This window comes from Macrosteles quadrilineatus, unplaced genomic scaffold, assembly GCF_028750875.1.
Source record: "Macrosteles quadrilineatus isolate MER2022 unplaced genomic scaffold, UCM_ALF_1.0 Scaffold_7__1_contigs__length_78375512, whole genome shotgun sequence".
Lineage (NCBI taxonomy): Eukaryota > Metazoa > Arthropoda > Insecta > Hemiptera > Cicadellidae > Macrosteles > Macrosteles quadrilineatus.
This window is the reverse complement of record NW_026542600.1, coordinates 418,683-439,920: the sequence shown is the minus strand read 5'-3', so window position 1 is coordinate 439,920 and position 21,238 is coordinate 418,683. Positions and strand designations below refer to the sequence as shown.

The 21,238-nt window shown below is 38.8% G+C and overlaps 1 protein-coding gene across 3 annotated transcripts in view; it reads right to left on the bottom strand.

Annotated features, from left to right (window-relative positions):
- LOC128998761 (transcription factor EC-like) overlaps positions 1–21,238 on the bottom strand; it is a 90,564-nt gene that overhangs the window by 55,790 nt on the left and 13,536 nt on the right. For all 3 annotated transcript variants that reach the window (XM_054425099.1, XM_054425102.1, XM_054425100.1), the window contains exon 3: positions 18,938–19,222. In XM_054425099.1, coding sequence (XP_054281074.1) covers positions 18,938–19,222 — 285 coding nt within the window. The remainder of the gene's footprint in view (positions 1–18,937; positions 19,223–21,238) is intronic.

Below are 21,238 nucleotides of genomic sequence, written 5' to 3'. Positions count from 1 at the left end.
ATTCATACTGCTCTACACACCACCCTCTACCCTGGCTAACAGCAGTAGGGAGGCTTAGCCGGCCGGCACATAGACTATACCGGAGCCTCCATTCATACTGCTCTACACACCACCCTCTACAGGGCTAACAGCTGTAGAGGGGCTTAGCCGGCCGGCACATAGACTACACTGACACCTCCATTCATACTGCTCTACACACCACCCTCTACCCTGGCTAACTGCTGTAGCGGGGCTTAGCCGGCCGGCACATGGACTACACTGACACCTCCATTCATACTGCTCTACACACCACCCTCTACCCTGGCTAACTGCTGTAGCGGGGCTTAGCCGGCCGGCACATAGACTACACTGACACCTCCATTCATACTGCTCTACACACCACCCTCTACCCTGGCTAACTGCTGTAGGGAGGCTTAGCCGGCCGGCACATAGACTATACCGGAGCCTCCATTCATACTGCTCTACACACCACCCTCTACCCTGGCTAACAGCAGTAGGGAGGCTTAGCCGGCCGGCACATAGACTATACCGGAGCCTCCATTCATACTGCTCTACACACCACCCTCTACCCTGGCTAACAGCAGTAGGGAGGCTTAGCCGGCCGGCACATAGACTATACCGGAGCCTCCATTCATACTGCTCTACACACCACCCTCTACAGGGCTAACAGCTGTAGCGGGGCTTAGCCGGCCGGCACATAGACTACACTGACACCTCCATTCATACTGCTCTACACACCACCCTCTACCCTGGCTAACAGCAGTAGGGAGGCTTAGCCGGCCGGCACATAGACTATACCGGAGCCTCCATTCATACTGCTCTACACACCACCCTCTACCCTGGCTAACTGCTGTAGCGGGGCTTAGCCGGCCGGCACATAGACTACACTGACACCTCCATTCATACTGCTCTACACACCACCCTCTACCCTGGCTAACAGCAGTAGGGAGGCTTAGCCGGCCGGCACATAGACTACACTGACACCTCCATTCTTACTGCTCTACACACCACCCTCTACCCTGGCTAACTGCTGTAGCGGGGCTTAGCCGGCCGGCACATAGACTACACTGACACCTCCATTCATACTGCTCTACACACCACCCTCTACCCTGGCTAACAGCAGTAGGGAGGCTTAGCCGGCCGGCATATAGACTACACTGACACCTCCATTCTTACTGCTCTACACACCACCCTCTGCAGGGCTAACAGCTGTAGCGGGGCTTAGCCGGCCGGCACATAGACTACACTGACACCTCCATTCATACTGCTCTACACACCACCCTCTACCCTGGCTAACTGCTGTAGCGGGGCTTAGCCGGCCGGCATATAGACTACACTGACACCTCCATTCTTACTGCTCTACACACCACCCTCTGCAGGGCTAACAGCTGTAGCGGGGCTTAGCCGGCCGGCATATAGACTACACTGACACCTCCATTCATACTGCTCTACACACCACCCTCTACCCTGGCTAACTGCTGTAGCGGGGCTTAGCCGGCCGGCATATAGACTACACTGACACCTCCATTCATACTGCTCTACACACCACCCTCTACCCTGGGCTAACTGCTGTAGCGGGGCTTAGCCGGCCGGCATATAGACTACACTGACACCTCCATTCATACTGCTCTACACACCATCCTCTACCCTGGGCTAACAGCTGTAGCGGGGCTTAGCCGGCCGGCATATAGACTCCACTGACACCTCCATTCATACTGCTCTACACACCACCCTCTACCCTGGGCTAACAGCTGTAGCGGGGCTTAGCCGGCCGGCACATAGACTACACTGACACCTCCATTCTTACTGCTCTACACACCACCCTCTGCAGGGCTAACAGCTGTAGAGGGGCTTAGCCGGCCGGCATATAGACTACACTGACACCTCCATTCTTACTGCTCTACACACCACCCTCTGCAGGGCTAACAGCTGTAGAGGGGCTTAGCCGGCCGGCATATAGACTACACTGACACCTCCATTCTTACTGCTCTACACACCACCCTCTGCAGGGCTAACTGCTGTAGCGGGGCTTAGCCGGCCGGCATATAGACTACACTGACACCTCCATTCATACTGCTCTACACACCACCCTCTACCCTGGGCTAACAGCTGTAGCGGGGCTTAGCCGGCCGGCACATAGACTACACTGACACCTCCATTCTTACTGCTCTACACACCACCCTCTGCAGGGCTAACAGCTGTAGCGGGGCTTAGCCGGCCGGCATATAGACTACACTGACACCTCCATTCTTACTGCTCTACACACCACCCTCTGCAGGGCTAACAGCTGTAGCGGGGCTTAGCCGGCCGGCACATAGACTACACTGACACCTCCATTCATACTGCTCTACACACCACCCTCTACCCTGGCTAACTGCTGTAGCGGGGCTTAGCCGGCCGGCATATAGACTACACTGACACCTCCATTCATACTGCTCTACACACCACCCTCTACCCTGGCTAACTGCTGTAGCGGGGCTTAGCCGGCCGGCATATAGACTACACTGACACCTCCATTCTTACTGCTCTACACACCACCCTCTGCAGGGCTAACAGCTGTAGCGGGGCTTAGCCGGCCGGCACATAGACTACACTGACACCTCCATTCATACTGCTCTACACACCACCCTCTGCAGGGCTAACAGCTGTAGAGGGGCTTAGCCGGCCAGCACATAGACTATACTGGAGCCTCCATTCATACTGCTCTACACACCACCCTCTACAGGGCTAACAGCAGTAGGGAGGCTTAGCCGGCCGGCACATAGACTATACCGGAGCCTCCATTCATACTGCTCTACACACCACCTTCTACAGGGCTGACAGCTTTAAGGATTTGTCCTTAAATAAAGAGTAAGAAAGCTAATAATTTATTGTACGGATGATATACCTGTAATCAGGTACAGCCATCAAAGGAACTGGGAAAGAACAGAAGGAAATGTACAGTCAAAGAGAATGCTGAAGGCACCTACAGGTGCGATAGCGGCAGAAGCCCTTGGGCTGAGTAGGAAGACCCTGCGGAAGGTGGTTGGCTTTATTAGCGGCCATTGGGTATTCCGTGGACATTTACACAAGATAGGAATTCAAGTTGAAAGCCTCTTATGGTTAGGTTTATACTCAATGCTCTTATGTAGGAAATGTGGAGAGGAGGAGGAGACAGCATTCCACGTGATATTTATGTGCCCAGCCCTACAAGGTCTGCGCATGAGATCCCTTGGCCTATCGACTGGAGATCAAAGGGAAGAACGGGTCACCATTGTCAAAAGGATCTCACGGTTCACAAAGGACCTGGGATTTGACAAAGAATGAGGACCTGTGAATGAGGGTGCACAATAAGCTGTTCTAGCTGCGATGCAATCCCATGGTTACTTAAAGCCTGGCCAAAAAAAAAGGTACAGCCTAAAAGAACCTTCTTAAATAATATTATTTTGAATACTTTAATAATGCACTTTTGCAATCACTAAGATTAAGACATAACCTCAATCTTTATGGACGGAGCCGACAGTTTACATCAGTTTCTCTGAATATGGCAGATTTAGCAATTATCTGAGAAAAGGATTCAAAATGTAGAGCGGGAGGTAGTTAGCTCAGTTAGCTGCACTCTGCACTGTGTGATTGGTTCAAAATGTCTAATCTCCGAGTCATATGTATTTCGTGCAGTGTTGCCGCTTTCATTTCCAAACAAGCCACTTAACTAGTGATTACCAACTCACTTCTCAACTGTTGGGCTTCAAAAATACAAAATCCTGTTGTCGGTTGAGTTGAGTGTTGACTCAACTCTTAACCATTTCAAAAATAGGGCCCCAGTTCATACTAAGTTTCCGAGTATGGAAATGGAACTAACAAAGTCATACCTTATGACCAAAGATTATGACTTTGAGAATCCCTACCAAGTTGTTATAGAGTACAGGAGTGACTGGCAACAGGGCTCAAGATGGAAAGGTTTTGTGTACTACAAAGATGAAATTGAGACTGAGGATTTACAGAAACATAACCAACATTTCTTTAGCCCTGGGTACTACAGCAATAGCCTTTCTTCAGTCGGAGGTCCTGGCTATTGAGTGCTGTGCAAGAGCCCTCCTAGACAAAAATCTGATGAAAGGAATTATTTTGATCCTCTCAGATAGCAAGGCTGGAGTGATGAGTAACAGAGGCACACACACAGTAAAGGGATGAAAACCACCTCAAAACACTAACAAGACAAACCAAGTTAAGATTGTTTGGGTTTCAGAGCATGAAAATACTAATGCCTCAGCCATGAGGGGTGTGGAAGAATGCCTTACAGGGCCAGCCCCTACTGTAGTGCCCCCATTAGATTTGGAGAAGCCAAAGTCCGGGACTGAGTAAAGGTCCGGAAGGCATAGGCCTGGAGGACCAACCCGGGACTAAGGTCCTCGATAATACTGATAGACTCCTCAAGAATGGAATAGAAAGTAATAGTAGGCCTAATCAAAAAAGAGGGACATCAGACTGCTAATGGGGTTATTAACTGGGTAAAAAAGAAACACCTAAGATGGCGCGCACACTTGGCCACACCTGTGGCACATGCAAGCCACAGCAGGGGCTCGGGGCTCGGCCTAGCAACTAGCGAGCCTCAGCGTTAAAGATCTCTTTGTCAAGTGAGAAAGAGGATGTTGCTTCTTCTCTTGCTAAGAAAAAGAAATGGGCAAAAGAAAAGGAGCATTGGAGTACATCTCTTTTTATTAGAAAGGCCATCTAAAGGGGGTTTTCATACTTTGATTGACGACCTAAGCCAAAACGACAAGAAGTTTTTTTGGGTACTTCCGTATATGAATACAATCCTTTGATGAACTTGTACAAGAAATAGAGGAAGACCACAGAAAACCCAATACAAACAGTGTACACACTACATAGTGGAGCGACGACAGTGGCGCAGTATCTGCTACCATAGCCACAGTTGCCTGTCACCGCCACAAGAAGCAAGAGTAGTGGTCTGTAGTGGCTCACTCACGCCACATCGCGGTGACTGGCCACAGCTGTTGCCCTCTCTGATATGCTCCATAGCATTACATGTATCGCTTGTTTACGCGTCTGGAGCGGTGGTGCACAGTCGCCACTGCTGTGGCTCTGTATAATAAGGCCCTTAGAACCATTCGGAGTTCACAGACAGACCAATGCAGATTCTATGAAAACAAGGTGGAAACGTCTGACCACTTGTGGCTGGACCGTCCGACCCCTACAAAAGATCATCAGGTCAAAGTAGCTTGGGGTAGTATTAGAGTGAAAATTTAAAAACGTACGTTTTCATGTCCCTGGCCTTTTACTTCGTAGATACTGGATTTGTAGTTTATTATTATGTGTTTTAGTATTTTTTGGGATGGGGGCAACATGTTACACACATTTATTTGGTTTTAAATAGGTTCTAGGTATTTTTTTCGTATTTTTAAAGTCTCGAAATTCACGACCATGACGTGTCCCTAGGGTACGTTTTACAACTTTCACGCTGTTTTTAGACTAATTATTCATGCCGAAATATATAAAGCCATATTTTTATGTCGTCAATGGTTATTAAACTTACAAAAAAGGAGCATATTATAATTTTATTGTCATTGCAAACTGACTACCATGACAAAATAAGTCTGTCCCTCGATTTGGCGTCACGACCATTTGGAAAAAATTTTCAACTTTGGAGCACGACAGTGGCAAGCCTGGCGTCGATGGAGTCAGTTGGTTTTAGAGACTAGTTCGGGGTGTACGTCAGGATTGTAGTGCCGGTCGTTTCGAGTTGAAAGGAGGAATTACAAGATTAATAAAGGAAAGATTGTGTTTTTTGTAATTTTGGTGTGTCCATGACCGTACGTAGTCATTCGATGAAGTAGACATGGTGTTAATTTTTGTTTATAAGATATTTCAATTGCTAGATTAACCTAGAAGTCCACTTTGTATCCTCGAACATGAGGTGCAGGGCTACCGCCAGAACAGAGCCAAATAACACGTAATTTCACGACCAAAGTTTCACGACCATCGCGGGTTTTTTCACGACCAATCCAGCCTTATGGATTATAGTGTGTTTGGTCGTGACAATAACTTAAATATAATTGTAATTTGAACAGTATAGTTCAATTGAAACACATATTTTTATTATAACTAACAGTATAATTGAAGGATTGTTTAGAAAGATTTAGATTATTTCGGAAAATTCACGACCATACCGCTTGTCCCTGACCATCACGTTCATGATTTCTATCATAAAAATTTCAAAAATAAAAATATCGTCATATTTTAATGTTTTATATACAAAAGAAGCACACCTCTATACAAACATAAAAATTTTTCGGGTCTCAGGTAAGTTTTTTCGGAGTTATACAAACTTAAAAAGATTTTATTGGTTTTTTTCAATTTTTTGAGTTTTTTTATTTTTTTCTAGAAAGACCAAATATACCAAAAGCTCAGTGACCTTTTTATTGTATAATGGTCATAAAAGTAAATTAGTTTATAGCAAAACATAGTTATAAAAATAATATTAACTATTTTTAATATTCATTTAAACGTCTGTTATGGTCGTGACAGGATTTTGTGTTTTCCAATAAAGATGCTCTTTTTTAAAAAAAACTACCAAAGATATTGCGTTACCATGGACATTTTATGAAACTTCAAATGTTAATGAAATAAAAATAATAATAAAAGTTTTGAAAAAAGGGGAAAAAAATTTGCAAAGTGCTTTTTCTGAAAACGTACGTTTTTAAATTTTCACTCATTACCATTGACTATACACAGAATAGACTTCCCATGTAATGTAAAAATTTGAAGCCAAAAAACATGATGCAATCTGTTGGGATGGTCACTAACTAATAACAATATTCTGTGTTAAGTGATAAATCAATCAGCTGTTTGCTATGATACTGCATTGGTTTTCATTCATCTTTAACCCAGTACATTAGTAAACTCTGGTGAGATGGTCCTGAACTTCATCTATTTTTTTACTTCCCATTTTTGTATCATATGGGAAATCCATTCTGTGTATAGTCAATGATGTTGCCCTAAGCCCCTCTACCAACAAAAATACCCACCACCCTCTAACCAGCTGTAGATTAGTAAAATTTGTTTCTTTTATAGGAAAAATATTTTAATGGTCCATACTGTACTAGAAATTGAACCAACGGTTCGGAAGGCCGGTGTTTTACTCGTTGTAGAAAAGATTATGTATAAGTTAAGGTATCAGAATAAAGAGGATGAAATGTTCTGCTGTTCTTAGCTATAAAATCTTAATAAATTTTGGAATGCCAAAAACATCTTTTTTCAAACATTGAGTAACATCTAGATTGCCATTTATCTTTAACATTAGTCGAAAATGTAAAACAATGAGTTTGACGATTGTATTCTTCGTCACGAAAATTGTATCTTTTTTGTGCCTGGTTAATTTACAGACTGTGTTTGCATAAGCGATTAGTGTATTTAACTGAAAAAGATAAACGTGTATTGTGTAGTACCTGGATACATCCCTAACTTGTAATACTTAACTAACTTGCAACCCAACTTGCATTCCACAAACTGCTGAACCTCTCAAAAACACTTACACATGGCCTCTACTTGGCAAACATCACCGTATTTGCTCTAGCTGACAATGTTGGAAATTACGCTATTAACTACACTCTTCTATCAATGAATCAAAATAAATAAAGATGTCTAGAGTCAACACATATATGGAATTTAACCCCAAATATATAACCAATTTGTAGACATGGAAATTTGAGGTATGTAATATTCAGGGTTATATTACTGCTCTGTGTATGATATTTTATCAGCCAACTTCTGATCCAAAATAATTTTAAGACAATCGAGAACCAAAACTTACACACCCGCCTCGTGTCTTCACTGAGTCATGAGTAAAAATACCCTCACCACAGCAAACCAGCAGACTAAGCCATTTACATGGCTGGATTTCTAATAAAACATTCCCTGAATATTGTCAGATATATTTCCTATTTAAATAACATTAATTTAAATGATTACCTAGGTTTGCTGCTACAGGAAAGTTATTGTGGTGTGTTTTTTATTGAAATGATGATAGCTTAGTATGAAATAAACAGAATAGCCAACTTTGATCAAAATATATCCATAAACAAGCAAACTACAACAGTTTATTTATTCTCCATAAGAATAGCATGTGAATTTTAAATTTAAAGTTTTTTTAATTATCTTTGTAACCGTTAGGCATATAACAACGCTTCAATATACAAAATTATTTCTTTTCTTTATGCTCCACAAAATGGTCTGGAAATAAATTGTGTTTTTAGAGTCGAAAATAGGAAAAATCAATTTTTACCCCATGAAAATCCCCATAAGCCCCGTTCCCACGCTCCGATCATGCTGGTTGGCAAACTCGTTCAAATAAACGTAGGTTTGCACGTTTGTATCAAATTTCATCCAAATCGGATCATTTTGCTCGAGTTATCGCGGTAACGGACACATATACATATGAATTTGAACGGAGGGTGTTTTTGGCCTCTGGGGACCTCAAAACGAAAAAGTAAATCGGTACCTCTTCTAGGTCTTACCATGAGACCTACGGTAATAGCTTATTTCGTATATGGGAAATTTGCTAATACACTTATTATCTATGATGAAAAACGTGATATCCTGTCCTTGAATATATTCACTATGTAAACAAAGAGTTTAAATTTAATATTGGGTTTACTGAATCAGTAATGTTATAACATTCAGTCAACTGTTTTAGTAAAGAAGAGCCATAACTGCATGATACACATTTGGCCGTTACATGAATAAATGATGAGTAAATACAAATGAATCGCTGTTACAATAATTGTTAATATACGTCATGAGTTTCATAAAGTAAAATTAGAAAGACACTCATAATAGTATGTTCATTTTTTAAATACAAACTGGAAGTCGTAAGAAGATAGTATTTTTTAAGATTAATGTATTGTGATATTGTAAAAGTAGTATGTATCTTTAAATAACGTTCATAAGAAAAACACAATTTTAAGGAAACTATAGGCCTGAACCGTATTAACTGTAAACTTGAATGAAGAGCAGAGTAATAAATTCTTAGCTGAAATGTTATTTTTTTTAAACCATCCCCTAAGGACAAGATCGTTAAGTAAAGAGCGTGTAAACCATTACATTTGTTTTATTTATAATTGCTTGATAACCTATTGATTTTTACCATAAATTTGCAATGTTTACATTTTACTAAAGTAATTACTTTTGACCCTGTCACACGTTGATTACTTTATGCTTTTGATTGTAAATTCATAGAGAAACAAGATATTCATTAAAATAAGCAGTACAATCGAGTTTACCTTGATAATTGATGGTGGGTGTGTGTGTGTGTGTGTGTGTGTGTGTAACTGTTTATACAATAAATTAAATGAACCACATTATTCTCTTCTTTGAAGCCAGGTAAGATTTTACACTTATTATCGATGAAAAAAATCATTAACTTATTTCATAACCAAACACTATAATTTAAATTACAGTACAACCCATCATATCCGACCATGATGGGACAGGGGCATGGTCGAATATCAGAAGGAGCGTATGGCGCGGTCTCGATGTACCGGTAATTGTATCTCGCAACCGTGGCAACACCCGTGAGCATGTCTTGGCAGTCCTGGCAACACAGATATTTGTTACCTGTGCTTGAAGCAACACCCATGATCGGATTTTTGGTTAATCGAACAAGCTCTGTGTTATCACCCCAGACAGGTAACACATAGACGGTCGGACACTAGGTCAGATACCCCAGATTAGTCAGTTATGCCAAGGTTAAGTATGAGGGATTTTACTGTATATCGATATGTCTTGATGACCAATAAAAATAAAACTCATAATTAAAAAGAAGGGCACTGATGTGGTTAATATAAGTCCTAAAACTTAATGTGTTCCTGAACGCCTAGAACACCTTCAGTACGCGCGTGTCAGTTGCCCGTGTCAGTTGTAACACAAAACAATTCCAAAAGAGCATCAACTCTAATAAAATGATACAATATTACTTACTAATATTATGTTATTAAAAAAATTACTTACGAACCTCGTTAACCAGCTAAGAAAATCCATGTATTACCTAGAACAATATGAAAAGTTAAAATCGGTGTCAAAGTTATTTTGCAACCTAACAATTCAAAATATTTTATATTTTAGTAAACTGCTGTCAGAATGAGACTGTCAGGTTAAACATTTTGACAGAACAAATTTCAAGAATACTCTTGATCTTTTTATAAGAACTGTAACGGTTTAGCCCTTAACAAACTGTCACTTAATGCTTATACAACAATCAACAACAATCAAAAACATGCACAACAACACGTATTTTGTCTTTTAAACTTGTAAGATAATTGTTTCTCAAACAATCTTTTATTTTAATATAAGAAGCCTAGACAGAAGAAAGTTCCCATGTTTGCTAACAAACAATTTTACAAACACCATTGACACTAACAAATTCAAAAAGGTATTACAAAATTATCCTTCAACAATAGTCCCATACCTCATTGAAGAGGTGTTTCCTAAATTTGCTTAGTCCGTTTATTTATTTAATTACCACTTATGTTCCATGTTTATATTTTAAATTGTTTATTTACTTTTAGACTGTTATAACTCCGCACAAGGTCAAGACTCCTGACACAATTCATTGTATGATGTACATGTATTGAATAAATAAATTGAATCGAAATAAATTCAAATCACTCATGTTTCCACACTTCAACTACTGCAGCACTGTGGTTAATGATATGACTGTGGCTTTGGCAACAAAATTACAACGAGCACAAAATTATTGTGTTCGATTCTTGTTCAATCTTTGACGTGATGATCATGTCACACCCTATTAAAATAATGAATCTATTTTGAAATTGGAATACGAATACTTTTCATTACTCATTCGGCCATCAGTCTTGGAATTCCAAATTATCTTGCAAAGAATTTTAAATTTTTGAATGAAAGAGGCACAAGGGATACTCGCTCTGACTCGTCCACGCTCAGTGACGTAGCCAGGATTTCAAAATAGGGGGGGTCGACCAACCGGGGGGTCTGGGGGGTAAGGTAAAAGGGGGGTCCGGGGAAAATTTTAAAAATATAGGCCCTTAAACGGTCTTTTTTAGCTCTCTTGGCATTGAAAATAATCAACCCCAACGTCAATACAGTATCATTATATAATTTTACATTAAGACCGGAAGGGGGGGGGGGGTCCGGACCCGCAAGGACCCCCCCTGGCTAAGTCACTGCCACGCTTTGCATTCCTTATCACAGAACAACTGTTTGTAAAAATAATTTTTAGTAACAGCATGGCACTTATGGAACTCACATTAAATTCATAAAAAAAGGAATCCCAACTGGTAGTGGCGCTGAAAGGATATTACCTTGACCGGATGGCCGTGGCTTGGCAGGATGGCGTGCGTTAGGCCTAGATGCAGCAGAGGGTGTATGTGTGTGTGACTGTATGTTAGGGAAGATGAAATTAACTATGCTATTTTATAACTTGTTATGTTAAAAACTTTATAGTATTTTTTGTTGTTCAGAGGGATGAGGGAAATGCTCCCAACAACACTGAGAATCACAACACTTGACGCTAAGTATTAAAGTAAGGACAATTAATTTTTGATGTACAAAATGGGAAAGGGTTCCTACCACTGTTGACTCAATCTGTACCTTATTTTGTAATTCACATTTGTTATGACTGTTGGATTCAGTCTTCCCTTATAATTTGAACTTGCGGCAGGGTACAGTGTGCTAGTGAAGTTGCTAAAGTTTGTGCTACTATTATTGGAGAAGGTTTTACTGTTGTTTTAATTTCTGCTGTATCCTTGCAGTAAAGTGAGTTCTAGAACTTTTAGACTGTAGCATAAAGCAAAAATGGTTGGTAAAAATTTTATGCTTAACCTTCAGAGCTTACTCATTGTCCTCTTGATATTTACCAACATTTTTTATGGTTAAAATGTATAAAAATGTATCGACACTATCAACCATTGTAGTATTCTTTGATAAACTATAAACATGTTAGACTAACTAACATATTTGATTACTAATCCAAAATCATACTCTATTACATGTTCATTCTTCATTAGTTTACAAGCGATTTATTTGATATGTTTATACATTGTAATTTAACATACCGTATCTTACTTTTTTCACGGAAAATAAATAAAAGAAATGTCTTATAACACTTAAAACATATATTTACGCTTATACTGTTACTCACAAGACGGTAAATAAACAGAAAATAATTATGGTAATTGGTGATCGATTTCGATTGGACACTCCAATCATCATCAGACCCAATAGGCGAATTACCTACCTACTTTTTTCACCGCTATGGTATATAGTGTTTGTTTGTATGACATCTTTTAAACACAGATATCTTCTGAAACATCTGTTCTAGAAAACCAACGTGGACAGGAATATGGAAGAGTGCTTTGGATAGCCAGACCCCCAGGAGTAGTTCGTAGTTCATATAGTATAACTTAATTGTAAAAGTAAAGCTGGTTGAAGAAGACTTGTTGAGATAACGATTACAAGACACATGTTTGTCTTATGTACTACAGCTGAGAGCTCACACCTGATAACAACTACCTGATAAACAACATACAAAACTCCTACTGTTATCTTTATCCTGCGATAAAACATGTGTTATCAGTTTATTCATTACAGTGACATTTTAAAGCTCTATTAAGATATATTCTCCGCTTTCTTCTAGTCTTGAAATGTCTAAGCTGAGTTTCAGATCAGAAACTTGAATCAGAAAAGCGTGTGTGTCAAATGTCCTGGATTTGATAACCCTAGCAAAAAGGTTTTGCTTTTAAGTCTAAAATAATAAAATAGAATAAAAAAAAGAGATGTGAACAGAGATGAGCATTACACTTAAGGTAAAGATCATTATCTCTGAACCTTCCAGCTAATAATTGGCTCATATGGACCATATAGGGTGTCCAACTGTTATACCAAAAGAAAAAATAATAGGGCCACTGTCAGAAAAGAACGGAGGCGCATGAAGTTTTAAGTTTGTTGGGGGTGCAAGGAGAAGAAAAATTCCCCACAAGGCAGGAGAGAGGGGCCTACAACGCGAGACATGCAAGTTGCGTGCCTGAAAAATAATGAACTAAAGTGGAAGAGGTCACTTTTATTGACTCAATAATATTACCTAATTTTCAAATACATTAAAAAAATCATGATTCTAGAGCAGTTTTTTTTTTTTTTTTTTTAGGGAGAGGTGGGAAAATGCATTTATGCACACAGGTGGCTAGCCTGTAGTGTGGGACTCCAACGGGCTTAAGGCCCAGAGACTACCCACTAAAAACCTCCTCTACTCTTCGGACACTAGCCTGGGAACACTTGTCGCACTTCATCAGAACTAGGCCGAGTTTGCCTACGCCCGAGGGGCTTACGCCGTGTCTAGCCGTTTATTTCTTACAAAATCTAGACTGTGATCCGATCTAGATCGTTCTTTTTAGCTTGAAGGACATTCCGGACAAAGTGCGACCAACAGTCCCAGTTGTCCTCACCCTTCAGCAAGGTCTCACAAATCGATTCAATCTACAGCAGCCCAAGATGTTGAATGGCCTCCTGGCGAAGCATATCCCATCGTGGACAGCGGAAAAAAGTGTGTTCCGCGACGTCGGGAATGCATGGGCAGTAAATGCAGTCAGGTGAATTTGTTTTGGCCATCAAGTGCAGGTACGACTGAAAAAAGCCGTGACCTCACAAGAACTGCGTGAGGTAATACGCAGGACGGATTCTAGAGCAGTATGGACTGTGTCAATTATAGTGGCAAGCAAAATACACACAAGGACCTTCTGCACCACTTTCACTTTTGTTGTTTTGCACAGTTACCCCAACAATTAATTGCCTGTGGAATAATTTAGCATCACTAACATCTAGTGTGATTTTTGGGAGTCTTTCCCTCGTCTCTCTCTTTGTGTCATCCTGATCTATACAATCGTTATTAAGAAGAAATTGTGTACTCTCTTTTCAGAATGCAACCCATTGTAACACTTTATTAAATATTTATTGTTCATTAAATAACAGAGTTACAATAGACCTCGTCAACAATAAAAAGGTGCCAAAAAAGGGCAATAGATTCTAGATAGTATAACATGGTCTATAACATGGAATATTCACTAAATATAACAAAGACAACAAGAAAATAAATAGTTAAAAATCATTTGAAAAACACAGAACTATATACAGAAACAAAAAGTGAGGTACTTAAACAAAGTGTTTGAAAGACTAGGTAACAGTTGACTAGGGACTGAGTTGACTATTACACAAATTAGTGCAAATACCTTCTATTACTTGGTATTAATCAAACATTTGTCAGTTTTATCACCTCGAACTCAGTCAGAATGTCAACACACTTGAGTAGTGTGCAGATGACAGATTACCTGTTGTTGTCAAACGTACAATTTGAATACAAAGTAGACCTTCTTGTCTGAAAGTGGAGCTCAAAGAAAGTAGACCAGTCACACAGGGGCCATTCTTGCACAGCCGCACTTTTGACTTTAAGACTTTTGGACTTTAGTCTTTAGACTCTTGGACTTTTGTCTTTAGACTCTTGGACTTCTGTCTTTAGACTCTTTATTTTTTGTCTTTAGACTCTTGGACCTTGTTCTTTAGACTCTTGGACTTTTGTCTTTAGACTCTTGGACTTTAGTCTTTAGACTCTTGGACTTTTGCAGGGCCGCTTCCATAAATGGGCACAGGGACGCAAGAGGTGTTAGGTTTGTTAGGGTTGCACGAAAGAGAAAAATTCCCCTACAAGGTCAGGTGGATTATCTCTTGGGTCCATAAAACATCACATGCAAATCACGGGCCTGGTCTTTTGTATTTTTCTTTAGTCTAATAGACTTTCGTCTTTTAGCTCTTGGAATTTTGTTTTTAAACTCCTGGATTTTGGTCACCAATTACTTGGCCCTGGGATATGGACACTTAGATTTTTTCTGTGAGGACATACAATGTGTAGTAGCTAGGTAGTGGATTTTAGGAAAACATTGTATCATATAATTTGTATAAACCAACATTGCCAAATAATTCACAAGTTACTTCTGGACAGGTTAATGTCTTATAACTTTTTGGTAGCAGGAAGAAAAAAAACTCGCCGAATTACACAAGTATTTGTAATTAATTCTAGCATTTATATTGTATAATTAAATATACAAATTATTTGAATGGTTCTATGTTATTTTGGAGATCCACTTAGCGAATTAGGGCAAAAAATCTCTTTCGGGTTGGACAAATAATTGTCTGAAGACTTAAAAATAAACTAACTTTAAATTTTTACAGTATGAAGAATCAGTTAATTGAAGCATGTTTAGTCCATGGTCAAAATCCAAGGGCTCTAAAAAAATTCTATTGTTTAAACAATTAAATAATATACAACTGAAAATACTTGTAGAAGTAGGAGTATTAATAAATCTATTTCATGGTAAATTAATATTATACTTATTAATGAATACAAACAATGGAAAAAACGTGGCTTTAAGACCAGCTGTGGATATCACAAAGATTGTATGGACATTTATTGGCACCTTCAGTTTCAGTCTCCGTGATTTGCAGTACACGCCTGCATAGCGTTTGTAAGAGACTAAATGAAGGCACATCATTGGATCTTTGGACCTTATTTTTTTATCTTTGGATCTATTTACAATGGGGGTTTTACTATTGATCTTCCACCATTTTATATTATTCTTATTCAACATTTAATTTAGAACACGAAAATGACATCATCTACTCAAATCCATTTTCAGGTAATTGAGCAATTGCTGTATTAAGTTAAAAAACATGGTTATTTTTGAAAAACCTAAAATAATTCATTGGGAAGCTAATTTTTAGACTTGGAACATCTTATATCCATCATCACACTTCATTTACTTTGTACTTACACCAATTATTTTTTGTCACACCGACTGCCAATCAACCGTATAACGTAAGCATGTTGTTAGGAATTAGATGAAAATTATTAATTATTTTTAGTGAGTTTTCAGTAGTCTTGGTTTATATTTTAAGTAATTAATGGGTTTTTTTAATTGTTAAAAGATACGTAACGTAGGACACAAAGTATTTTTCCGGGCGCATTTGTTTTTATAGAAAACTATGCGATATCGACAACCAGCAGCTTTAGGAGTAACAGTACCTCATGTGCATAATTCAAGGAACATTATTTTAATCTCACACCTCCCTAAGAAAGCCCTTATTAACTAGTTGAAGCCCGAAGAGATACCAAGTTCAAAAAGATCGAATGAGAAATAGCTCAAATATTATGATTTTTAGTTGTAAAATGGGGCAAACCTGACTAGCTTCTGCCTTATTCAACCCCATTTTACAACTAAAAATCGTAATATTTCAGCTATTTATTATTTGATCTTTTTGAAAATGGTATCGTTTGATAATATAATTAAAAATGCTAAATAAAGGTGTTCTTGCCATTTCTTCTTAAAACCAGCCATTTTTGAGTAATTTAAGTTTAAAAATTTTAAATGGCTGCCATTTTCGAATCTAAGCTGAATCAAGATGATTTTATTCTTCTCAAAGGTTGCATTCCTCTTAAACCTTCTGACCCTTTTTTTATTTTTGTGTCCTCCTCTATGCCCACCTGAGTTATCTATTTTGATTTTTGTTATTACTTCTTTATCTCTAAGAAAGCTCTCATAGTTTTTTTTTTGTTTTTTTTGTTTTTAGCGAATTTCCCTATAGGGAAGTAGCTATTACCGTAGGTGGCACGGTAACACCTAGACCCGGGACCGATTTACTTTTTCATTTTGATGTCCCCAGAGGCCAAAAACACCATTCGTTCAAATTTTTATATATGTATATATATATATATATATATATATATATATATATATATATATATATATAGACTTATATATATATATATACGTCCGTGAACGCGATAACTTGAGTAATTTTTGTCCGATTTTGATGAAATTTGGTTTAAAGGTGTAAAGCAGGATAAACTTGAATGAGTTCGCGAACCAGCACGATTGGACCATGGGAACGGGGCTTTACGGGGGGTTTATGGGGAAAAATTGGTTTTTCTCACTTTTGACCCTCAAAACACAAAATTTCCCGATTTCTCTTTAGACATTTTTAAAGAGCTTAAAAAAACAAATAATTTAGTATATAAAAGTATTTTTGTTCAATTATTAGTAACGGAGAAAATTTAAAAAATTGTAAATTTAAAATTCCCATGTTATTCTTATGGAGAATATTGTCAAATGTTGTAGTTTGCTTGTTTATGGATATATTTTGATCAAACTTGGCAAATTTATTTATTTTGTACTAAGCTATCAATATTTTACTCAAAAACACACTTTATTAGTTTCCTTGTAGCAGCAAACCTAGGTACTCGTTATACCTAATGTTATTAAAATATATTTAACTGAAAATCAATTCAGACAAATGGAAATTCGCTTAGTCGGCAGGTTTGCTGCGGCGGGGGTATTTTATTTAGTTTGGACACTCTGATTACCACCATTGTTTTGGGGTGTACATCTTTTTTACGGATTCTGCTTTCAAATACAATTAGATTTATTCAAGTGGCTGTGAAGTCACGGTGACAAATAAGTCTGGTCTTTCCCCATTATAATTACTTTCATATCGCTATTATGATTTTGTATTACCTTCTTCCTTTTTTTACTCGATTCAACAACAACATGTACTGTGTGTGCAATGATAAATGATTCGTCAGACTCTCATATCTGGGTATGGTACTGTTGTAGGATTTATCAGCAGCTGTTATCTACTTCCTTCCTAACCTTGAAGAGCAGACTGGTACATTGTCACAACATTTGTTACAATGTCCATCATTGAACATTAAATAAAATTATCCTAAATGGAGGGTTTGATAGGGCCATAAATATGATGCTCATTTTACGCTCATATTAGGGCCTACCCTTAGAACCCTTAGAACCTAACAAATTGTGAATTTCCAGTTATGTAGATTTTTTAAACAATTCTAGATAAAGAACATATTTATTTGAAAATTTTTTGTTGAATATTTGGTTTTGACACTTTGCAATGCTTGTTGGAACAAGATTGTGAAATTCCAGTAGGGGAGTCTATTGAGGCCCTCTTCAGCTCCTGATAGGATAAGACTTTGACATGTGTAATACATAGCCGTTTGTGAACCCTATGTACATTTCGTCAGATTATGTGGCATCTTCAGGGGGTCTTCTTACGCTATCTTCATATCACTGTCACTATTGTACTTCAAATATTCACTCAATTCACTGGTATTGCAGTTAGGTGGAGCGAGTAACGTTATGACGGACACACAATGATTCTTTGTCCGTTGTATTTATTGGACAGGAGGTGTAGAAATTAGAGGTGTTCGACTGCTGAGGGTAGGGACGTACAGGTTAATGATCGGGCGGATGCTTTGATCTCAGAGTGTTGCCAGTTTGTTGCTGTGTTTCCAGTTTTATCATTATCACCATCCTACATTAAGTTGTAAGTTCAAGAGCTGGTTGAGTTTGGAAGTTGTTATATCCATTAAAATTTGCATGCTTGTATTTAGTAACTTTCTTATACATTCAGTAATGGTTTTGTTTAGAATAGTGAGGAAAGCGGAGAAAGACCTCCCACCAACTGAGTCTCCCATATGTCCATTGTCAAGCTACTCGCTCAACCTGACTGTGATATGCCAGTGACGTGTGTAAATATTTGTAAATATAGACAATAGTAGTGATATGAAGATAATACAAGATCCTCTGAAGATGTCACACGAGCTGGTAAAAGGTATAAACTTTTAGATCAAGAACTGAGGCAATACTAAGGAAATAGCTAATATAATTCACTTCTTGAACCTGGCATAATCAACAAATATACAAAGCAAAAATTAAAAGCAGCATTCAATGGTATGGGTCGGTATTGTGGTACAGGTAGTTGGTGTGGGCTCAGGTGGTGAAACTTGAATAGAATGGTTTGTGAAGAAAGGTTCAAAGGTGAAACATGCTCATGTACATACCTCTGACACACTGGTGGCAACTGAGCTGAGTCCAGGAGACATGGGGACGTCGGGGCTCAGTGGAGGCCCCGCTGTGTATGTGTGGGGCTGAGGCGGAGGTAAGCTGTTGGTATGTAGTGGTAGTGACGGGGCCGGGGTCTGTGCAGGTGGCATACTGCTGGCCTGAGACATCGGGAGAGACGACCTTCGCAACTGAGCCATCTCGTCCCGCAGGTATTGCCGCACTTGCATCTTTTGTTTTTCAACCACATGGTATTGTGTTGGGTTCTCTAGAACTGATTTCACCTGGAACCAAAACATGGTCAAAGACTATGGAAGGATAATTTTTTACAGTATAAGGACAACAATATTTAAACCACTTAAAATTACCTTAAAACCTTGATTTTTAGATTAAGTAGGTTTATGGTGATTATTTGCTTATCTAATTATTCTGTACTACAAAAATGTGCGACTGGGAGTAACGCAATACAGTAGAGTCCCACAAACTCGGCGTAATGTGGATTGGAAGGGGGCCGAATTTGTGAAATGCCGGATTATTGGGAACTAGGGTTAAAAATAAGATCAATACAATTTTAAAGCTTTTTAACCGCCTTTTTTATATAACAAGCCAGTATTAAGTGATCAGATATAGTACAAGATCAGATATACAAGATCAGATATAGTCACTTAATACTGGCTTGTTATATAAAAAAGGCGGTTAAAAAGCTTTAAAATTGTATTGATCTTATTTTTAACCCTAGTTCCCAATAATCCGGCATTTCACAAATTCGGCCCCCTTCCAATCCACATTACGCCGAGTTTGTGGGACTCTACTGTATTGCGTTACTCCCAGTCGCACATTTTTGTAGTACAAATCCTTGTTACAGAGTTGTGAATTATATGACTTGAGCTGGCTTGAGTCAATGTTTAACTCGGACTCAAAAAATCACTAATTATCATATTCAGGTGATGGCCGAGTTTTCCAGACTGCCGAGTTATCGAGTGCCGAGTTTGCGGGATTCTACTGTATTTAAATTTCAGTTATTTTCATAAAAAGTATAAGAGCTGTCGATAAATTTAGGTCTTTGCCAAGCTACCGTTGCGGCATAGAGAGCTAGATAAAAACTGACACAAGCACTGTAATCTTTACTTCATCCACTACTCCTCTTCCAGCAGGCTACTGCTTCCATCAAACTTGTAGTCTATAGTAGACGAGTACTAGCCTATATGAATGAAAATCAACGCTCCCACCAAGTATGAATCACAATCTGTGATTAGGTTTCTCTGAGAGGCAACCGCTGTTGCAGTCCACCGAAAGTTGACGAATGTGGATGAAGGTAAGCGTTGGAGAATCTTTGTAAGGAGAAGGTTGAATTCTGAGGTGGTTTTGAACATTAGCCGTGTACATTGCAGTGTAGGCTCGCTGCAGTTGTTTATCAGTTTCGCTAGAGGAATGTTGCAAACGAGTCGTGGTATGTCCAAAGAAGAGATTCCCTAACTGATAGAGGACGTCTGTATGAGACTAAGGACAACAGTAATTCCTACTAGTCTTAAACACGCAGGAATGTCAGTCAGGAAGGAAGATTTCTTCAACTTTAATCACCGCATTGATAGAAACTGATAAACACAGGTTGTACATGATGACACTTTTATGCATACCCATCTGTTAACTTTCAACAGATTTAAATAACGGCAGACGCTTTGAACCCAAAAATTTAACAACAGAAGTTGTTTTGAGTGATTTTTACTCGGCGGGAGCAACATTTTCCTTCACATCGTTTTTGGCTACTACGATGAGACTATTAGGCAGAACACATTATTATTATTATAATTATTGTTTTACTAGGCAGAAGATGGGAACCGTCTAGGATAAATAGTGGATGAAGTAAAGAACACTACATTAGTCTCATATTTTACACTGCTAGGTTGTGACGTGGGCACCCTCAGGGGGGTCCACTTGCACCCCCCTGGCTATAAAAATTAGGAAATAAATTTAATACCTGAAATTTTCTGCAATTTTCATAATGGCCAATTTACGAATGTATTTTCAATTAATGTTTAAATCAAATAAGTAGGGGAGGCACAGACGTACTACTCTTATACTTTATAACAACATTTTCAAAACATCAAGTTCTTGGTTGTTTCTTAATTCAACTGTGAATTATGTTCCTTTCTAAATTGTTTAGCTCGTGGATTTAACCATATAAATTACACATAACTTAACTTTAAATAGCTCTTACCATCCTTCCTTCCCTCCCTCGGGCATACATATTACATATTTTTTTTTACTGCATGTAATACAGTAGTGCATACAGTATACAT